The 19898-nt window shown below is 35.6% G+C and overlaps 1 protein-coding gene across 1 annotated transcript in view; it reads right to left on the bottom strand.

Annotated features, from left to right (window-relative positions):
• The window catches only part of ADAMTS19 (ADAM metallopeptidase with thrombospondin type 1 motif 19), a 280168-nt gene that overhangs the window by 123431 nt on the left and 136839 nt on the right, over positions 1-19898 (bottom strand). Inside the window, exons 9-10 of the mRNA XM_079916812.1 lie at positions 5811-5951; positions 4241-4391 (exon numbers count right to left, since the gene is read on the bottom strand). Coding sequence (XP_079772938.1) covers positions 4241-4391; positions 5811-5951 — 292 coding nt within the window. The remainder of the gene's footprint in view (positions 1-4240; positions 4392-5810; positions 5952-19898) is intronic.

Below are 19898 nucleotides of genomic sequence, written 5' to 3'. Positions count from 1 at the left end.
TATTGTACCAGAAACACACACGTTGAAAAGTTGCTGCAAATCCTTACTCCATGCAGCTCAACATTTATTTATAACTGAATGGAGATATAAGATGGACATACGGATGCTTGATTAACTCATGTGTAAGCTGTGAAACATAAGCTACATACCCTTATAGGTTGTTATTTATGGAGCCATTGAATTAATATTTTAGACGGTTATCTTCATATTTTCTGGACATATATCTAAGAATCAACTATTTCTATGAGTAAAATTTTAGAGTTATCATTCCATCATTCAGTTGATTCACTTATTAATTTAACAAATACTTATTGCACTCTTTTAGGTGCCAGAGGTACAGTGATAAAAAGGACTGACAACTCTTTTGATGTTATGGAGCTTGCCTTCTAGGAGGTTCGTTTTGTATAAAGTCTAGATGACAGACTGGTAGATATGGCGACTTCACGTGTATCCCCTTGAAAGTGTACGTGAGTGGCTTAACGCGCTGAACTATTCTATCTTCTACACTTATAACTACTTCCCCTTATATTTTTAATTTCTACTTCCTTACCCTCAGGTGTTCAGGGATGTCAAGAAAGTATCAAGTAATAGTGTCCCAAACCCAGCGGGGAAAACATAGCAATTGCATATTCTCAGACTTCATTTTACTCCCCTTGTCTTCAGCTTTTGGAATTTCTAATCATTTCCACTTTGAAAAATGTCTTCACTTAGCCTCCAAGATCTTACTTTCTCTTGGTTCGATTCCTACCAATAGACTTCTTCAGAGTTTTAATTGTTGCTTCCTCCTTATTTTCCTAACCTCTAAATATTGTAGTGATTAAGTTCCCACTCTTCGAATTTTTCCTCTTCTAACTCATTTCCTAGTGTCATCATTTAATATCATGTCTTCAGTATCTCCTACTTGTTGAGGACTTCCAGATAGATATCTATTCTGGACCTACAAACATCTCTAGTTGGATGTCCAACTGACGTCTTAAACTTAAAATATGAACCTAACTCCATGCCAGTGCATTTGCTTTCTGTTTCTTCTTGCTACATTTTTCCCAAGATAAATGCATGGCTGGCTACCGAACTTCCTTCAGATTTCTAAACAAATGTCACTTGCTTTAGGAAGCCTTCCCAGATCATCCTGTATAAAATAGCACCATTCCTACCCTCCCATCCCTGGTTGTATTCCCTGTCTTTGTTACCTGAACTTATACTTCTCCAAAACACTTATTACTAACTGACATATTATATATGTATGTACTTCTTGTCTGTTTCCCCAGCTAAAATTAAGCTCCATGAAGCTGGGGGTTACTTCCTACTGTGTTATTAGTACACAGAACAGCACCTGGAAAGTAGCTGGAACTCAATAAATATTTATCAAATCAGTGACTGAATTTTTAAATAATCTCTTCTGTGGCTCTATCTACCTATTTACCTACCTACCTACCTACCTACCTAATTTCTATGCTTTGCATGCTGCACTGATTTGGGATGGAAATGATGATTTTTCAAGGTGGTATCAGAATGCTGTTTTGGATTTTAGAATGAAAGAAGTCCAGCCTCTGAGCCCTAAGAGACTTCGAAAGATAACATAGCTCCATTTCTTGTTCTATAGAGTGTGGCTTACAAAGAAAAAGAGTTTTGACTAAGGTTACACAACTAATGAGAGGCAGAACCACTGTTAGAGCCCAGGCTTCATGCCTTTCCAGCCAGTGCTCTCCAACCAAACCCCTATTAGGAGGCATTGCTTCTCCTTGGCTGCCCACAGCAGCCCAATCCTTTCTGGCAGTATTTTAAAATTGTCCTTAATGAAGATTACACACAGATAGAACTAGAGAAAAATCTGGTTTTATGAATAAAAATGTCACATATAGATAATTTCAGGGGAAAAAAGGAGAACATTTCTGGATACTTAAGACCTAAAACTTAATTCTGTTTGTGCAAAATGCCTAGTTTAAAACAAGGCAACAATCTAGGATATTAAGAAACGGATTTAATATCCCCTAACAAATAGTTATACTTTCAGAGGTGGAGAAAAAATCCATGCAGGTAGGTTAGTGAGAAACAGCCATATAAATAGAGCAAATAGCCTAAAAAAGTTTTAAAAATCAATTAAAATATTTCTTGACCCTGATGGTGTAGGTGCTGTAAGGGATAAAGCAAATTCAGTCTAAACACAGGATCTGATCTAAGGTTTTTCCCACACAAAGACACAAAGTAAAGAAGTTTGGATTCCATAAGAAGCAGTAGAGCATAGTGGTTACATATACTCTATTCTTTGGATTTGCATCTAACACTCCCTCTGCATAGATATAACTTAATTGCGTTATTTAACTTCTACAGGCCTCAAACTGTTGATCTGTAAAACAGGACTAAATATCAACTATGGCATATAATTGTTATAAGAATCAAAATAGGTCATAAATCTAAATGATTTACACACTGTGGCATCCATTTTAGAGTTCAAAATATTGTGGAATGGTACTAGTAAAATTTAACTAACTGCAATATATAATTTAAAATAATTCCTAAAATTTAAAAAAATAGTATTTATGAAAAATGATCTAAAATTTACCAAAATCACTTTTGTAGTTGATCATTTGCTGAGTTTTTCTAACACTTGGGGTACTTCATAAAATATGAACAATTTTCATTGATCAAGTCTATCAATTTTCTGTACTACATGAACTGAAACCATCTCCTATGCAATAGTATGATAGTAATCATAGGCAGCCTACTCTGTTTTCCAAAACATGATAATTTCAGCATGTAGATGTGTTTACCTACAAAACCAAACTTGTGGACCTCAAAACATTCATCTTACCATGATGATTTACAAAAGATCGTGACCCAATTTTTGATTGTCTAAAGTCCTTGGAGATGAGAGTAGATTGAACAAGATTGGTAGATGAGATCAGAGAGGTATTAGGACAGATAATACAAAGTCAACCTGGCTACTGCTGTAATTATCACACCCAATGCTAAGCTCCAAGGATCCATTGGTCTGCCACATGTGAACCCTTGGGTGTCCAGTCACAATCACACACCTATATCAGTTCCTCTTGAGGTCTAATATTGCCAGATGAGTATTACAGTCTATACATTCTTTCACATGTCACATTTAATGGAGCTCCAACTTCTTCATACATTCACTTATTTTAATCTTAAGTCAAATATTCACTGAGTGCCTACCATGTGCTAGCCATTGGCCTAGGTGCTGGAGAAACACTCTGCCCTCCTGGAGCTTACACACTAGGGTGGGAAATTAATAAGAGGAAAGTAACAAAAGGTGAATAACTCCTTTGATAAGAACAACGAAGCAGAGAAAGCATATGTCATAATGCTGTATAACCTTTTCCTTATAATGAATTTTAATTATTCTGCCAGTAATCCAAGACAGCATTATCTTCAACAAGGCCAAACTCCTTTGAGGCAATCACAGAAACTTAGGTACAGTGAAATACAGCTCTCAATTCACTCTAAGCATGATTATCAGTTGAAGCCTGAAATACAAAGTGTGCGCGAGTATGTGTATTGGAAAGAGGTAGGAAGAAATGGGCAGCTAGGGGATGAGCTTCAGGAAGACAGAAGAAAAGAAAAAAGGAAGGGTAAATAGAGCTAAATTCTTACATCAATTATGAAGGTCATTTTGCTCAATCTTTCAGATTTTAGATTTTTCTAGAATGGGACAATTGGCCTCTCAGAGTAACTAGTGACTGAATACTAATATAAAGACACTGCTTAGTTCACCATCAGACGTTTACCCTTTTCCTTTAGTTTAACTATTTAGAAATGTACTCTCTAATTTTTATTCCTATAGAACATATTTTTAACAATTTATTTTCAGAGTTAAAAGATATAATCCTTCCTCCAAAATTACATGTTCATATATCATTTTTATGACATTTTCACCCGGTTACCTACCATGTAAGCAAGTAAGAGATTTAAAACAAAAGCAACGAACTGGCATAATGCAAAGGCTTTTCTGACTTCAGTGCCATTTTTGAAGTAGAAATTCTTGGGTCATTCCTTCCTGGCTTTAATTAAATACCGACACCTATTTCTATCACTTTCAAAATGTTAGGGGGAAAATGCAGAAACCTTTTCTTAGAAAATCCTTCTTTCCAATACTGGGATGCTTTGAAGCCACAAACTCTAAAATAAAGTCATCTTCCCCTCCTCCAATCAATACTTCTAAATAATGGATGTGAACATACACTTAAAAAAAATCCTACCTGGATACAACTCTTACCTGCATCTCTTGACAAAAGGAAGCCAATGGCCCAAAGAGAATCTGACATTGCTCGTCAGCAGTGTATGTCATCTCTGGCAACTTGGAGGGAACCATCACGGAATTGACACTCTGGGGATTTGTCTGTAGCAAGCAGTTACTGGCCTTTGACCTGGCGATATACAGATATGTGTAACATTTTGAGTTAAATGCAAAAAGTTGTTATAATTAGTTAACACAGCAACAGGAAACATTTCGATACTACTAAAATATGTTCTTACTTTTATTTATAAGCTCTTCTACTGAATGCTCATAGAAATTATCCCATGTATGAGATTCATTTGTTTATAATTATTATGATAAACCTAATAATAAAAAAAGTTCAAATTAACAAGACTTTTTGTTTTTAAAGATCTTTCATATGGATTAACTCAGCTAATCTACGTAACACTGTGAGGTGGTTATTATTTTACATATTTATAAGATGAAGAAGCTCAGAGAGTAACTTGTCCAAAAGTAATGTATGAAGGTAAGAAATCAACTATATTCTGGGATTTAAGGAATCTATGGAAAGCATTCTCAAGTGACTATTAATAGTGTGAATATTCTTCTACTTGACATTGTACTACAACTTCCATTTATGGGGTAAAATTTAATTTTATCATAGTTCTGATTCACGAGAAGACAACTACACAAAATCCTACACTCATTAGGGCCTACCGAGGGGCTACTGTTGCAGTGACAAAGAGAATGCCCAGACTCTACTGCACATATTTCTGGAAAGAGTTATAGTAATGCAATAAATATATTTTAGTAGATTTTAATATTCATTTGACAAAAAATTAGCTTGACAATTTAAATGGCATGGAAAAAGAAATTTGTGTAGTGAATTTAGCTAGTTAGATGTTCCTATATTTCTTACTTAGACTTTTGGATACTTTAAGCATCTCTCACTCACTAATTGGGACTTTACATAACATCTATTGGTACTGTTTCATCTTCCCCTTCTATTACTGAAGGAAAAAGTAAAGAACAGGGCTTTAACATGAAAATTAGAACAGTAATACTTTTTTTCCTTTCCTTTTCCAACTAGGCAGAAGCTACGTATTACCAAAGCTGAAGGTTGAAAAGAGGAGAATCAAGGACTATTATAATGGTGAAAACTATGCATTGACATTAATGAAAAAAGATTCAGAGTGCAGAACTACCACAGTGGAAAGGTGGAGCTTTTGTCAAAGAGGTTCTTTATAACAACAGATATAGAGGGATGAACAATGAAAATGTTTCCACTGAGAAATTTTGAAGAGGCAATTCAATATTATGAAAGATTTTTTATCATTATAATAACTTTCAACCTTACAAATCACCTTGCCCATCCTCTTGTTTGAAAGTGTGGAAACTAAGAAACAAGTGGGTTAAATAATATGTCCCAGTTCGCACCATGAGTCAGTGGGGAACCAGGAGTGGATCCCAGCACGTTGATTCCTAATCTGGTGGCTGTTCCCCTCTGCCACACCACCCTCCCAGGTTGGTAGAGGAAGCAGGCACACATACACATTCATGACACAGCAACAGCTAGTGACCTCAGTACCTTAGAAATCTTTCCAAATCTTCCTTGCTACATCGGGACCACGAGACATCACCGAGATTTTGTCCTTTAATCCATTCACCAGACATGATATGAAGACCATCAGCACATGATGGGTGGTCATTGTCATGATTAATCCCCATGCTGATTTGGAATATAAAATTTAAAAATTACATTAGATAGATATTTTTAACCTGTTATACTTGCAATTGAACAACAGCTAAATAATTAAAATAATGGGAGAGAAATTCGTTTTTATTTTTTATTTTCTTTTTTATTGAAGTAGAGTTGAATCACAATGTTGTGTTAATTACTGCTGTACAGCAAAGTGACTCAGTTATATATATACACACATTCATTTTCATATTCTTTTCCATTATAGTTTATCACAGGATATGGAATACAGTTCCCTCTGCTATACAGTAGGATCTTGTTGTTTATCCATTCTATATCTAACAGTTTGCATCTGCTAACCCCAAACTCCCACTCTACCCCTCCCACACCCTCCCTTCCCCTTGGCAACCACTGGTCTATTCAGAGAGAAATTAGTTTGTTTTTTTAAAAATTTTTTTGGATGTGGACCATTTTTAAAGTCTTTATTGAATTTGTTATAATATTGCTTCTATTTTATGTTTTGGATTTTGGCCACGAGGCATGTGGGATCTTAGCTCCCTAACCAGGGATCGAACCCACACTCCCTGCATTGGAAGGTAAAGTCTTAACCACTAGACTGCCAGGGAAGTCCCGAGAAATTAGTTTTAAAGGTCAACATAACATTAGATTTCAGACTGATTTATTTTTAAACATTTATGGTCTATATTAAAGGTCAATGCTTTCACTTAGTAAAAAACATTCTCCCAATCAATCTAGTAAATAACATGCTTAGTTCACCTGTATCAAAATGATCTATAGATATATTTTTGACATAGTAGCAGTTATGAAGCACATAGAAGTGGTAAGTTTCTATTCAATCACACTAGATTCTTGCTCTTGCCTAAAGATCCTTTATTCATTCCTTTTATCAAATCCGAAAACACATTAAAGTATTATTTTTCCTCAAGTGCTTCACGAGATAGTCTTCCTCCACTCATCATAAAACACAAACTGTCCCTGGGAAACTTGAACACTCTCAGCCATCTTCATCTTTTCTACTGAATCCTGAATCTGTTGCTCCAAGTTGTAACTCTACTCTAAAACTCTGACTTATCTTCTGATGGACGTATTAGAAGACTGTTAAATTCAGTATGTCTAAAAGCTGCGCTTAATATTTTCTCTTTCAAACCTCTCTGTACTCCTGAATTCTTTTTCTCGCTTGTTCTCTTTTGTGTGCCTTTGCTAGCCCAAGAATCTTCAGGTCATCATTTATTCCTTCCTCTCCCAAATTATCACCCAATTGTTTACTAATTGTTAGGGGCAAGCCCTGCTAATCTACTTTCTAAATATTTCCTTCAACTGTTATTTCCTTTCAATTCCTTCTGTTACTATTAAAGAGGATTATAAAAATATTTAATCCTGAAAATTACTATGGCATTCTGAGTGGGTTCTGTGCTTCTAATCTTTGGCAACATTCTCCCTTTTCCTCCTGCCCTGCTCCAGTAAGATCTATTTAAAAACACAATCGGGCTGCCTTTCATCTGCTTTTCCATTACCTATATAGGAATTTCCAGCTCCTTAACATGGTACACAGTTTCTTAATCTTCTTCCAAGCCATTTATTGCATTTCTTTTCAGCAAGAGCAAATGATCTGTAGTTTCCCAAACATTATGTTGTTCCTTATTCTCTTGCATTTTCTCTGTGTCATATACCATAAAAAAGGGGCTTATAAGCTTGAATTAAACAATTCTATGAGGTAGGAACTATTATTATAATATAATACCCTTTCTTCTGATGAGAAGTAACTTTCCCAAGGTCATACAACAAGAAAGTGGAAAGTAGTGATGTTTGAATTGAGGAGTCTGGCTCTAGAATCATGTGACTAACCACTGAAGTCCATTCCCTCCCTGACCCTATCCAAAGTGCCTTGCCTTCAACACCTTTCCCTGGATAAATTCTACTTATCTTCAAGATTCACGTAGATTACTTTCACGAGGTTTTCTTTTACTAAACTCCCACCTCACCTACGGGTACTGTCTCTGTTTTCCCAACACAGGATTCTGTGAACAACATTACTACAGTATTTTCTACATTGTACTCTATGTTTTTACTCTTGGTTATCTCTCCAGTTTCTTGAGGATAGGAACCTACACATTGCTCTAAGATCCTGGCATATGGGAACCATACTCTATAAATGGTATTTAAATGTTGAACCAAGTCAGCATGTATTTGGGTTGGCCAAAAAGTTCGTTCGGGTTTTCTGCAAGAGGTTATGGGAAAATATGAATGAACTTTTTGGGCAACCCAACAGAATCACTTCTATTTCAGTAAAAGTTGCATATAATCTCCTATGAATTCTCATAATGAGGACATTAAAATAACTGTTTGTGAGAGAGTTAATACTGAAGAAGTAGAAAGAGGAAAGCTTGGTTTTGCACATGTTAAGTTTGAGATGATGGCAAGATAGTCCAATGCTCCCTTTTCTCATTGTGTAATGATCTAGATAATAAATAGTCTTTCATAAAAATTTTGTGAACAGGAATATATATATGATATTTTAAAATACTAATAAAAGAATATTGTTATAGAAGTTGCTAAAGGAAATTACAACTATACTACCTATATTTTCTCATATGAAAATGAAAATTTTCAGGACTATTGAACTACATTTTTTGGTTAAATAAACTAAAGATTTAAATCAAAATGGTTAGATTTAATGTTTTTGAAAGAAGAAAATGATATAGATGGAATTAATTAATTTATGAAGAAGAGTAATGAATTAAAAGTTCATTATGTTTGCTAACTTGAAGATTATGGAAATTATATAAATAAAATTTAAAATATACTGTTGAATATCATCCTTCACTTTTAGTGTTACAAAAATTCACCTATATGATACACCATATTTCTCTTTCCTTGTCTAACTAATGTCCTTAAAAAGGGTTTGTATCAATACATATTAATAGAATGACTGACAGAAAGAACAGGAAGAAAAATGTCTTCATACTTTGAAGATAAAGAGAAAAAGTAAGACATGATATGGAGTAGGTAGGGGCCAATTCACTTACTGAGGGCTAGAGTGAAAGACGTAGGAGTTAGATTTGAATCATGTGCCTCCCCCTTATTCATGTGACCAGAGGCAATTTAAATAATAAAGGAATAAATGTGCCTCAGTTTCCTCATCTGTTAAATATACTTTTCTGACTGGTTGTGAAGGTTACATGAGGATGATATAAAATGCCTGGCACAGTGCCTGCAATATAGCAGGAACCCATAACCTTTTTTTTTTTTTTTTTTAAACTGGGGCAGTAAATCAGAGAAGTTTTATCCTATCTCTCTAATTTGTCAAAAAAACACAGAGATAACCATCATTAAAGGCAATCTGCTGTATTGGCTGACTTTCATGAAAGTGGGGATTTAAGAAAAGCCAAGTAAATAATAATGGCAAGAAGTTACTTTGTCTGGATGTTAAATTAAAATAAGAAATTGTAAATATGCCACAATCTCCCAGATTGATAAAGACGCCTAATGCACTGGCTGTACGGTTCCAATGCCGCCCCTGCCTGCATCACTGTCTCACCTCCCCCAGGGATTCTGGCTGCAGCACACATTGCCGGGTGACCCTGTTATAACAACAGCCACTTGCCATGTGGAACATACTCAACTCTCCCATCTGTGGTGGTGCAGTCTTTCAAACCATACACAAATGCTATTATTTTTGAAAGGCAACTGGTCTTTTTCAGAAATAATAAAACTTCTTAAATAATGTGTCCATTTGAGAGAAGGAGAGGGACTCCTTCCAAGATTTAGCAATTTGGACATTTTCCCAAAGCAGTGTAATGTTATTTTCCAAATTGGGAAGATTACAACTTCTCAAGCAGATGATCATTTTCCTTTTGGGATCCTGATTCTCATGTAAGAAATTAGCTACAGCCATGGAGAGATCTGGTGATACAAGCATTGTTTACCATTAGTTAAATTTTCCTAAAGCTATTTAACTTGTAACAGAAGTTATCATTAAATTGGGACAGGGCTTTTTTTTTTATAACCACACATCTGGAACTATCAGGAGACACTGCTTAGTACTGATCCTACAGATTTGAAATAAAACAACTGTGAACCTTTATTTGCGCCAGTCACTATGTTAATCATTTACAATGATGATATCATTTAATCCTCACAATACCCCCAGAATGTTTCTGTTATCATGACTTCTATCTTACAGATTAGGAAGGTGCTGAGGTTAATAGCAGAGCTGTGACTCAGACCCAGGCAGTCTGATGGGTCAAAAGAAGTGAACGTTAAATCACCAAACTATAGATCAAAAGTATCCATTGACATATAAGGTTTATTTTCTGAATAATTTTAAGTGTCTCCTCTCTGTTAGCAGAAACGCACCTTCACACATACAGTCCCATAACCAAGTCGCATGCACTGTGTGGAAAACATTCTCGAAGTAAGACATTAGCAACACCTCTCCTCACACTGTGCAACTGAGCTACATTTTAATAATCTCAGTTTAAATTCACTTTGACAAAGAGCCTTGGGCAAATAAACTCTCCACTAACATTGTACATGGTTGTCAAGTCAACTGAGAAAATATTTTTATCTTATAAAATTTCTCAACTTGTTTAAAAGCCTCTGCCAGGAAGTTTTGTGATATCCTGCGGAAAGCTGGAGAAGCATTTGGATTTTGAAGATGGTCCCTTTTGATGTTTAAAGAGTCAGAGAAGAGAACATTTATGAATTCACTCACATTTTTTGGATAATTTGGAAAGGATCCAATTTGTAAACAGTCATATTTTAAGAGAGTAAACTTTTTTGTGCTGAATACATTAAACATTTTGTCACAATATCTTATTTTCCACTAAAAGCCACATATTATATAGAAAAAATTAATTTATAAAAGGAAACAAACTATCACAAATGACACGTAATTTCATACCATTCAGTGGCTATATCTGATTTGATGTAACTTCACTCCTGTGTACTCATGGAAAAAAGCCCAACATTAAGAAATATGAGACATTTTCATTACTTTTTATATTTTAAATCATTTCACTTTGCACAAAACAAATATGTACTTCCACTGGTAAGTCAAGAGGCAATGGAAAGTAAGTCAGCATCAAGATAAAAAATCAGAGGTCAAAAAATAAAGTAGGGGTACAAAAGGAGATTCCTTTTGACTTTGCTGTGTGTTACACGACAGTTTTATCTAGCAATTCAACAAATACTTGTTAAGAACACACTAAGTGCTAGGCACTGTACTGAGTTGGGGTCGTAAAAATGAGTAAGATCCAGTTTTTACCCTCAAGGAGTTTATCATATACTGCGTCTGGAACACTCCATCCCTTGCCCTCATGCAGCTAAAAGATGCCTGGATCCTGTCCTTCTACGTTCCATAAAGCTCTCCCACCCATTCCTCCTTTTCCAACACTACTTCCATCAACCAAGACAAGAGGTGACTTTCTTCACTTCTGGATTGTTGTTCTTCACTTCTGGATAACCCCTTCACACCTGGCCTTAACTCTTTGCCTTATTAAACAATTATTTAATTATTTTAATTCCTTATGAAAACATTAACAAAAATGAGTTCCCTAGGTAAAATCTTTCAATTCTCCTTGGCAAGCAACGATACTGAAAAAGTGAATAATGAACCAAAGGGCTGGTTAAAATGCAGATTCCTGAGCTCTACCCCAACCGATTAAAAGAGGCCTAAGGGCTTCCCTGGTGGCGCAGTGGTTGAGAGTCCACCTGCCGACGCAGGGGACACGGGTTCGTGCCCCGGTCCGGGAAGATCCCACATGCCGCGGAGCGGCTAGGCCCGTGAGCCATGGCCACTGAGCCTGCGCATCCGGAGCCTGTGCTCCGCAATGGGAGAGGCCACAGCAGTGAGAGGCCCGCGTACCGCAAAAAAAAAAAAAAAAAAAAGAGGCCTAAGACCTAAGAAACTTTATTTTAACACATTTTATCAATGATTCTTACTTAAAATTCTGAGAGCCAATGAGCTACAAGATAAAATCCACACTTTTTATCTTGTTTTCAAATAATCTGTAAACTGATTTCAATCTAATTTCCACTGGATCAGTTAATTCCAGCCTACTGTTTTGTAGAGTCCCTGCCTTTCAGAATGCTTTCCACAGCTTATTTGTATTTACAAATGTAACTTAAATTTTAAGCCCTTCTTCCCATATAAAGGACTCTTCAATAAATTCTAGCACATATTTCTCATGATTCTTAACTTTTGTACCCTTCAAATATATGGCACAAAAAATATCAGAACTATCTTCTGTTTCTGGTAAATTTTAAGTAATATATACAAAGTATTACTACCTAGAATTTAAGTGTTCAGAGAATAAGAATTATCATATTTTCTTTTTAATTCCTTAAATAGTAATAAATAAATATACATAGATTTTATCAACTAATATAGAATCACAGGAGCAACTAAATATTCTGTACATTTGATGGAAAGTTGAAACTAATGTGGCATCTTACTGACTTAGGGAAACCGTAAGCCTGAAAAGTCTATGGATGATCTGCTCAAGGAAGGTTGCTTGCCTTACTCTAGACCATACATTTGCCAAGAGAAATGCATTAGAGAAATGCAAACAGAAAGCCAATTCTTGTATGGCTGTTCACTAGTTGGGTGATTTTTCTCCTCTTCCACCTACTCACTATGACGTCCAAACCTACATTTGAAGAGAATCTGGTATGGGGGTGCTGCTGCATCTCAGCTGCCTTACGTCCCATTCTGATTATTAACTTGGACAAACTACTTATTACTCTAACTGGTATCACTGTCTAAATAAAATAGCAAATACAAAAACTGTGCAAGTGGTCTTACAAGAATCTCGACTTCTCTGGTGGCACAGTGGTTGAGAATCCGCCTGCCAATGCAGGGAACATGGGTTCGAGCCCTGGTCTGGGAAGATCCCACATGCCGCGGAGCAACTAAGCCCCCGTGCCACAAGTACTGAGCCTGCGCTCTAGAGCCCCATGAGCCACAACTACCGAGCCCGTGTGCCTAGAGCCCATGCTCCGCAACAAGAGAAGCCTCTGTAATAACAAGCCCTCACACTGCCACACTGCAACGAAAAGCAGTCCCCGTTCACTGCAACTAGAGAAAACCCGCACGCAGCAACAAAGACCCAGTGCATCTAAAAAGAAAAAAAAAAAAAAAGAATCGCCATAATAAGTATACTTCCTGCCAATCCAGTAAAAATTCTGAAGGATATAAAAGCACTCCTTGAGTGAACAGAGAGATGTATGGCCATTGGAGGCTGAAAATCTCCTTGTTACATTGAAGCATTCATAAAAATAATTATAATACTACTAATAATGAATTATTATTATTATCCATTCACTCTGTATTATTCATTCTGTGTTATGAGTCAACAATGTGCCATGCAATTAGAGCATCACCAACCTAACAATGAACCTTGAAAGGAAAACTTATCCGCATTTAGGAATGAAGAAAATTAGTAAAGACAGATTGACTTGCCCAGAGTTCATTCAGAGAGTAGCTGGCATGACAAGAATTCAAGTCCAAGTCTGCGTTGCTTTAATATGCTTTCTCTCATCTGCCCACTGAGTAATTTCTATCCTTAACCAAGGCGTGAGTACTAGAGGAAGATACTTGTGACTTTTGCTGTATGGAATTCTAAACCGTACAATATGGAAACAGTGAACTTACATGTTGCTATTACCAATTTTAGTGGGTCAAGGAACATTAATTACAGAAAAATTAATTTTGAATATTTTAAGAAGCAACAGATTTCTAGAAACAAGAGTATATTTGTTTTTGTCTATTACAGTAATCTGTTATTTTATCTGTTTCCCATCCTAAGAGTCCTAGATGATGTACTGTCTTTATCTTCATTTCTTATTTACTTCTTACTGTTTGTCTACTCTCCCTTTAGAATATATCCTCTCTTTCTTATAGTAAGATATGCTGATGTAATCAATATACTGATACTGTACACTGATCTAATCAGTATATTGTACTACAAGATATACTTACTATAAGATATAGTAGATATACTGATGGGCATCAATGCAGAATGAAAGCCAAAAATTTTATTTCCTTCTAAAAGGGACTCCTCTGGATGCTGAGAGAGATTAGCCAAATTTAAGCTTACAGGATACCTCCTGGAGCGTATGCTACCTTCTTATTTAATTAGCAGAATTTTAGATTAAATAGTACTATTGCTGAAACTTCTGGAATTGTCCCTTCCAAGTCCACGACTTCAGGATGTGCATGAAACAGCTGAACAGGCCTGTAACCAAACTTCAGAGAAGACTCATCATAACTGATGTATAATTTAACTACTGTATTTCTACACAGTTAATTTTATATAAGAATCAAAATAGCATGTGCCAGAAAGGAAAAATATGTTGTCATATTTGTATTTTTATAGTCATAAAACCATATTTTCCAGTCAAGGCAATTGCATTCCTTGACCCAAACTAATTCCTCTTTCCCTGCTTCTGGAACTCAACTGCTCTCTACCCTGAATCTCAAAATGGTTGTCCAAAAGGTGAGTATTCCTAAAACAAATGCTTATTCATTCATACAATAAATATTTGAGTTCCTATAATATACAATGCACTCAACCTGGTACAATATGAGAAAAAATGTATTAGACACTAATCCTATTTTTATAGAGATTCCTGTCTAGTAGGGAGTGTATGTGTGTATAAATATCAGTATAAATCAGTATATATTAGAAATTAAGCTACAAGTGATATTTACAACTAACAGTGTAAGGGAGTTAAAAAAGGAGATACATTTCCAGCTGGACTTTCAGGTCTAATTTCACAAAAAGGATTACATTTGGTTTGACCATTAAAGGGATTACATTTGTCTTTACTTAATGGATAAGTAAAACTGAAAAAGGTATAAATCAGTAGGGCTGGGAGTTGGAATAAGAAAAAAGCATTAATAAAGACATGAAGCTTGAAAATTATGGATTGTTTACATTCATGAAATAGAGAAGTAGCTTATAAAGTTAGAAAGATAGATTGGGACCAATCTGTAAAAGTCATGAAGCTAAGGCTATGGAATTTGGAGTTCATTCATTAGGTGGTAAGGAGCAATAAAGATTTCTGAACTGAAGATCAGAACCATAATTCAGGAAGCTGAATCTGATGAAAGTAAGATAGATTAGAAAGATTAGGTGCTGAGGCAAGGAGACCGCTGAGGTGGGTATTGCAATAGTCCAGGCCTGGATAAATAACAGAGAGGGAATGGAAAGATGGGCTAACTATTTCAGATGACCAATGAACAGAATTTTACAACTGATTATGGAAGGAGCTAAGACTAGAAAGAGTTAAAGATGTTTTAGATGTCTCAACTTAAGAACTGATAACAATATTGATGCCAATAACAGAAATGCAGATGTCTGAAGAAGTGGGTTATAACCTGGCCCTACCTTGGTTCTACCCAGGCAAAATTTCCATCAAAGCATATAAGCAAATGTCATTGATTTCAAAGCCTTATTAATTACAAGGCATCTACATTGTTCGTACTCTGGGATTACTTAAAACTTTAGCAGGTGCCCCAAATATTTGTTGCCTTCAAGGAGCTAACTTTGCATATTTATTGCCTCATTAACTTCTCAGTTCCAAAGAAACTCCTGAATTGTCAACTTAGTGGAAAAGCCATGTCTCTAAGCCAAAGTTTAACAAATATATATTAGTCTTTTCCCCTTGGTTCAAAAAAGCAAAACAAAACCCAAAAATATACAAGTATTTTGGCCATGTGAAAACATGTTCTGTGTTTTTATAGTCACATAATTTATAAGTAATTTTCCCTAATGTATGTAATTTTATCCATTCATCATCTCTATGAAGTAGGCAATCTAATTACCAGATGAGATTCTTAATCAATAAATAAATTGTATATGTTTAATGCAGTTTCTTTTAACTTTTAAAAATGCAGAACTCTGCTAGAGCTTTTTTATTTTCTTGACACTATCTATTACAAGTATAAATTACCATAAATGTGCTAAAGTCAAATTACAAAATTGTATCGTAAACGGTTTGCAAGACAAACAACTTTGTCTACAACCTTATATCCATACTATTATTTCAATAATATAAACCTATCTTAAAAGGACAGTTTTTATAATTAGCAAAACAAAGTGCTGAGGCATCAGATACTAAATGGTCAAAAAATAAATACTATTTCATTAATATAAGACAATGATCATTTTCAAGTCCTTATGATTACTTTTATTGGCTACTTATTTTTAAAGTAATGGGATAAATTTAACAAGTGAGAAAAAGATGAGATGCTTAACCATTCTAGCAAGCAAAGAAACACAAAACAAATTAAATTGTAATTTCACATGTGCTAAACTCAAAGCTGGGAAAATAAACTGAAACTGTATTTACCAGCAGTCTTCTATTTAAATTTGGATAAATATTGCATATGGCCTCCAAAAATAGTGCCCCACTTACACACCTCTCAAAAATGTATAAGAATATCTATTTCCTCATAGATGAACGCTTTTCATTCACTTACACTGTTAATCGAAAAATCATTTAACAGCTATTTATAGAGCACAAATGAAAGGTGTGAGAGATACAATGTTAAACAGCAATGACAGCAGAAACAAACATAAAACAAAACAAGGCACAGCCCCTGTCCTCAAGAAACACAATCTAGGGCTTGCCTGGTGGCACAGTGGTTAAGAATCCACCTGCTAATATAGGGGACACAGGTTTGAGCCCTGGTCCGGGAAGATCCCACATGCCGCGGAGCAACTGAGTCTGTGTGCCACAACTACTGAACCTGCACTCTAGAGACCGTGAGCCACAACTACTGAGCCCACGTGCCACAACTACTGAAGCATGCACACCTAGAGCCCATGTTCCACAACAAGAGAAGCCACCGCAATGAGAAGCCCGAGCATCGCAATGAAGAGTAGCCCCCGCTCGCTGCAACTAGAGAAAGCCCTTGCGCAGCAATAAAGACCCAATGCAGCCAAAAATAAATAAATAAATAAAATAAACACAATCTAATTAGAGATACAGACATTAAATAATCATGCAAGTGTAAACCTACAACTGTGAAAAAATTAGGAATGAAAACTACACAGAATTAGTAAGAGCAGATATGAAGGGATTTAACCTACCCATGGAATACTTCTCTGAAGAAATGACGTGAAAGAAGAGTAAGAGAAAATGAGGGAAGAGGACAGGGAGAGTTTTCTTGTCAAAGGAGGCACGTGGTCCTTACAGTGGGAGTAAATATGGATTCATCTGTGTAGATTTATGTAATCTGATAGTCGAAAGGAGAATTGCTTTGTGGTTTGACTGGCATCCTATTAACGACACTAGGATATTCTCATATAAGCCATCAAAATCTCTCTATGAGCTATGTGGTTATATCCTTTGTCATTTTTCTAATGGGACTTTGGTCATTTTGCAAATTTATTTTTAAGAGCTCTTTTTAGATTAAGGAAAATATTACTTTGTCATGTGCCAATATTACACATGATGCAAATGCTTGCACTGACTGATTTACCTTCTGACTGTTGTATTTTTTTCCTTGCCTTGATATTTAATTTCAAGTCACTAATTTTATGTGAATTTTCCTTAAATATTTCTAGATTTCACACCTAGAATCATAAACGTTCTCTATTAAAAGACTAAAAAAGAAAAAAGCCAACAAAACAAAAAAATCTCACGTACAGAATCATTTTGGTGTGTTCCGATGTAATGTCTAAGGTAGAGGATCAGATTTCTGTTACTTTTGTTATTGAATGATTCATTTCCTTCCATTGATTGTAGGTGCAGCTTTTATTATATGCTACATTTCCACATCTTTTCCTACATATAAATGGAATTTTTTTTTCTTACTCTCTCTTCCATTGACTTGTCTGCTTTTTCCAGCACCAGCACAAACTGCTTTACCTATTCTGAAATGTATTACTATTTGACAGCGCTCACCCTCCTCCTCCCCAGAGTGTTTTTTTTTTTAAACAAGAAATTTCTTATGTTGAGTTTTCCACATGGACTCTAAAATCAGGCTGTCTAGTAAAAAAATTCTATTGATATTTTGGGCAGATTATATTAATTTATATATAGATAATTGTCATTTTATAATATTGACTGTTCTTACCCTAAACCAGGAAATCTCTTTCCATTTATTTACACCACTTTTATGACTCTGTGTGGTTAATAATTCTTCTTTTTATAAGTCTTGTACATTCCTTTGTAAGTATATTCCTAGGTGTTTTATCTTTTTAATTTTTATTTTATTTTTTGCTATCTTCAATATAAATGAAATTTTTTTCTTTCCTTACAGTTTGCAAGTGGCTCTTGTTCATGTATTGGAAAGAAAACAATTTTTACACAGTTTTTTAACAGGCCAATAAAATTCTCTCACTGCTCTAATAGGTTTTTTAGTAGATTGTCTGAAGTTTTCCATTTATACAAATGATACTCATTTTGCCTCTCCTTTCTAATTTTAAATTTATTAAATATTTTCATGAAAACAAATATATGTAATATATATGTGTACACATACTACATTGTATGTGTGTGTATCTGAATGTGTTATGTAATATAAATAACTTAAGTATTAAGGAAATAAACAGTAAGGTCCTACTGTATAGCACAGAGAACTATATTCAATGTCCTATGATTAAAAAAAACAAACCACCCAATTAAAAAATGGGTAAAAGACTTAAATAGACAAGTCACCAAAGAAGACATACAGATGGCCAACAGGCACATGAAAAGATGATCAACATCACTAATTATTAGAGAAAGGCAAATCAAAACTACAATGAGGTATCACCTCACACCAGTCAGAACAGCCATCATCAAAAAATCTACAAACAGGGCTTCCCTGGTGGCGCAGTGGTTGAGAGTCCGCCTGCTGATGCAGGGGACACGCGTTCGTGCCCCGGTCCGGAAGGATCCCACATGCCACGGAGCGGCTGGGCCTGTGAGCCATGGCCGCTGAGCCTGCGCGACTGGAGCCTGTGCTCCGCAACGGGAGAGGCCACAACAGTGAAAGGCCCACGTACTGAAAAAAAAAAAAAAAAAAAAAAAAAAGCTACAAACAGTAAATGCTGGAGAGGGCGTGGAGAAAAGGGAACCCTTTTGCACTGTTGGTGGGAATATAAATTGATATAGCCACTATGGAGAAAAGTATGGAGGTTCCTTAGAAAACTAAAAATAGAACTACCATATGACCCAGAAATCCCACTACTGTGCATATACCCTGAGAAAACCATAATTCAAACAGACACATGTACCCCAATGTTCATTGCAACACTATTTACAATAGCCAGGACATGGAAACAACCTAAATGTCCAACAACAGATGAATGGATAAAGAAGATGTGGAACATATATAGAATGGAATATTACTCAGCCATAAAAAGGAATGAAACTGGATCATTTGCAGAGATATGGATGGACCTAGAGTCTGTCATACAGAGTGAAGTAAGCCAGAAAGAGAAAAACAAATATCGTATATTAATGCATATATGTGGAATCTAGAAAAATGGTACAGATGAACCTATTTGCAGGGCAGGAATAGAGACCTGGAGGTAGAGAACGGACATGTGGACACAGCCGGGGGAAGGGAAGGGTGGGATGAATTGGGAGATCAGGACTGACACATGTACACTACCGTGTGTAAAATAGATAGCTAGTGGGAACATGCTGTAAAGCACAGGAAGCTCAGCTTGGTGCTCTGTGGGATGGGGGGTCAAGTGGGAGGGAGGTCCAGGAGGGAGGGGATATAGGTATACATATAGCTGATTCACTCATTGTACAGCAGAAACTAACACAACATTGTAAAGCAATTATACTCCAATAAAAAAATACCCTCTGATAAACCATAATGGAAAGGAATATATTAAAAAAAAAGAATATATATATGTGTAACTGAATCACTTTGCTGTACAGCTGTAATTAGCATAACATTGTAAATCAACTATACTTCAACAACAACAAAAAAGTATTAAGGGAAAC

The sequence above is a fragment of the Stenella coeruleoalba genome (genome assembly GCF_951394435.1).
Source record: "Stenella coeruleoalba genome assembly, chromosome: 3".
In the NCBI taxonomy this organism is placed as follows: Eukaryota; Metazoa; Chordata; class Mammalia; order Artiodactyla; family Delphinidae; genus Stenella; species Stenella coeruleoalba.
This window is presented reverse-complemented; position numbering and strand designations above follow the sequence as displayed.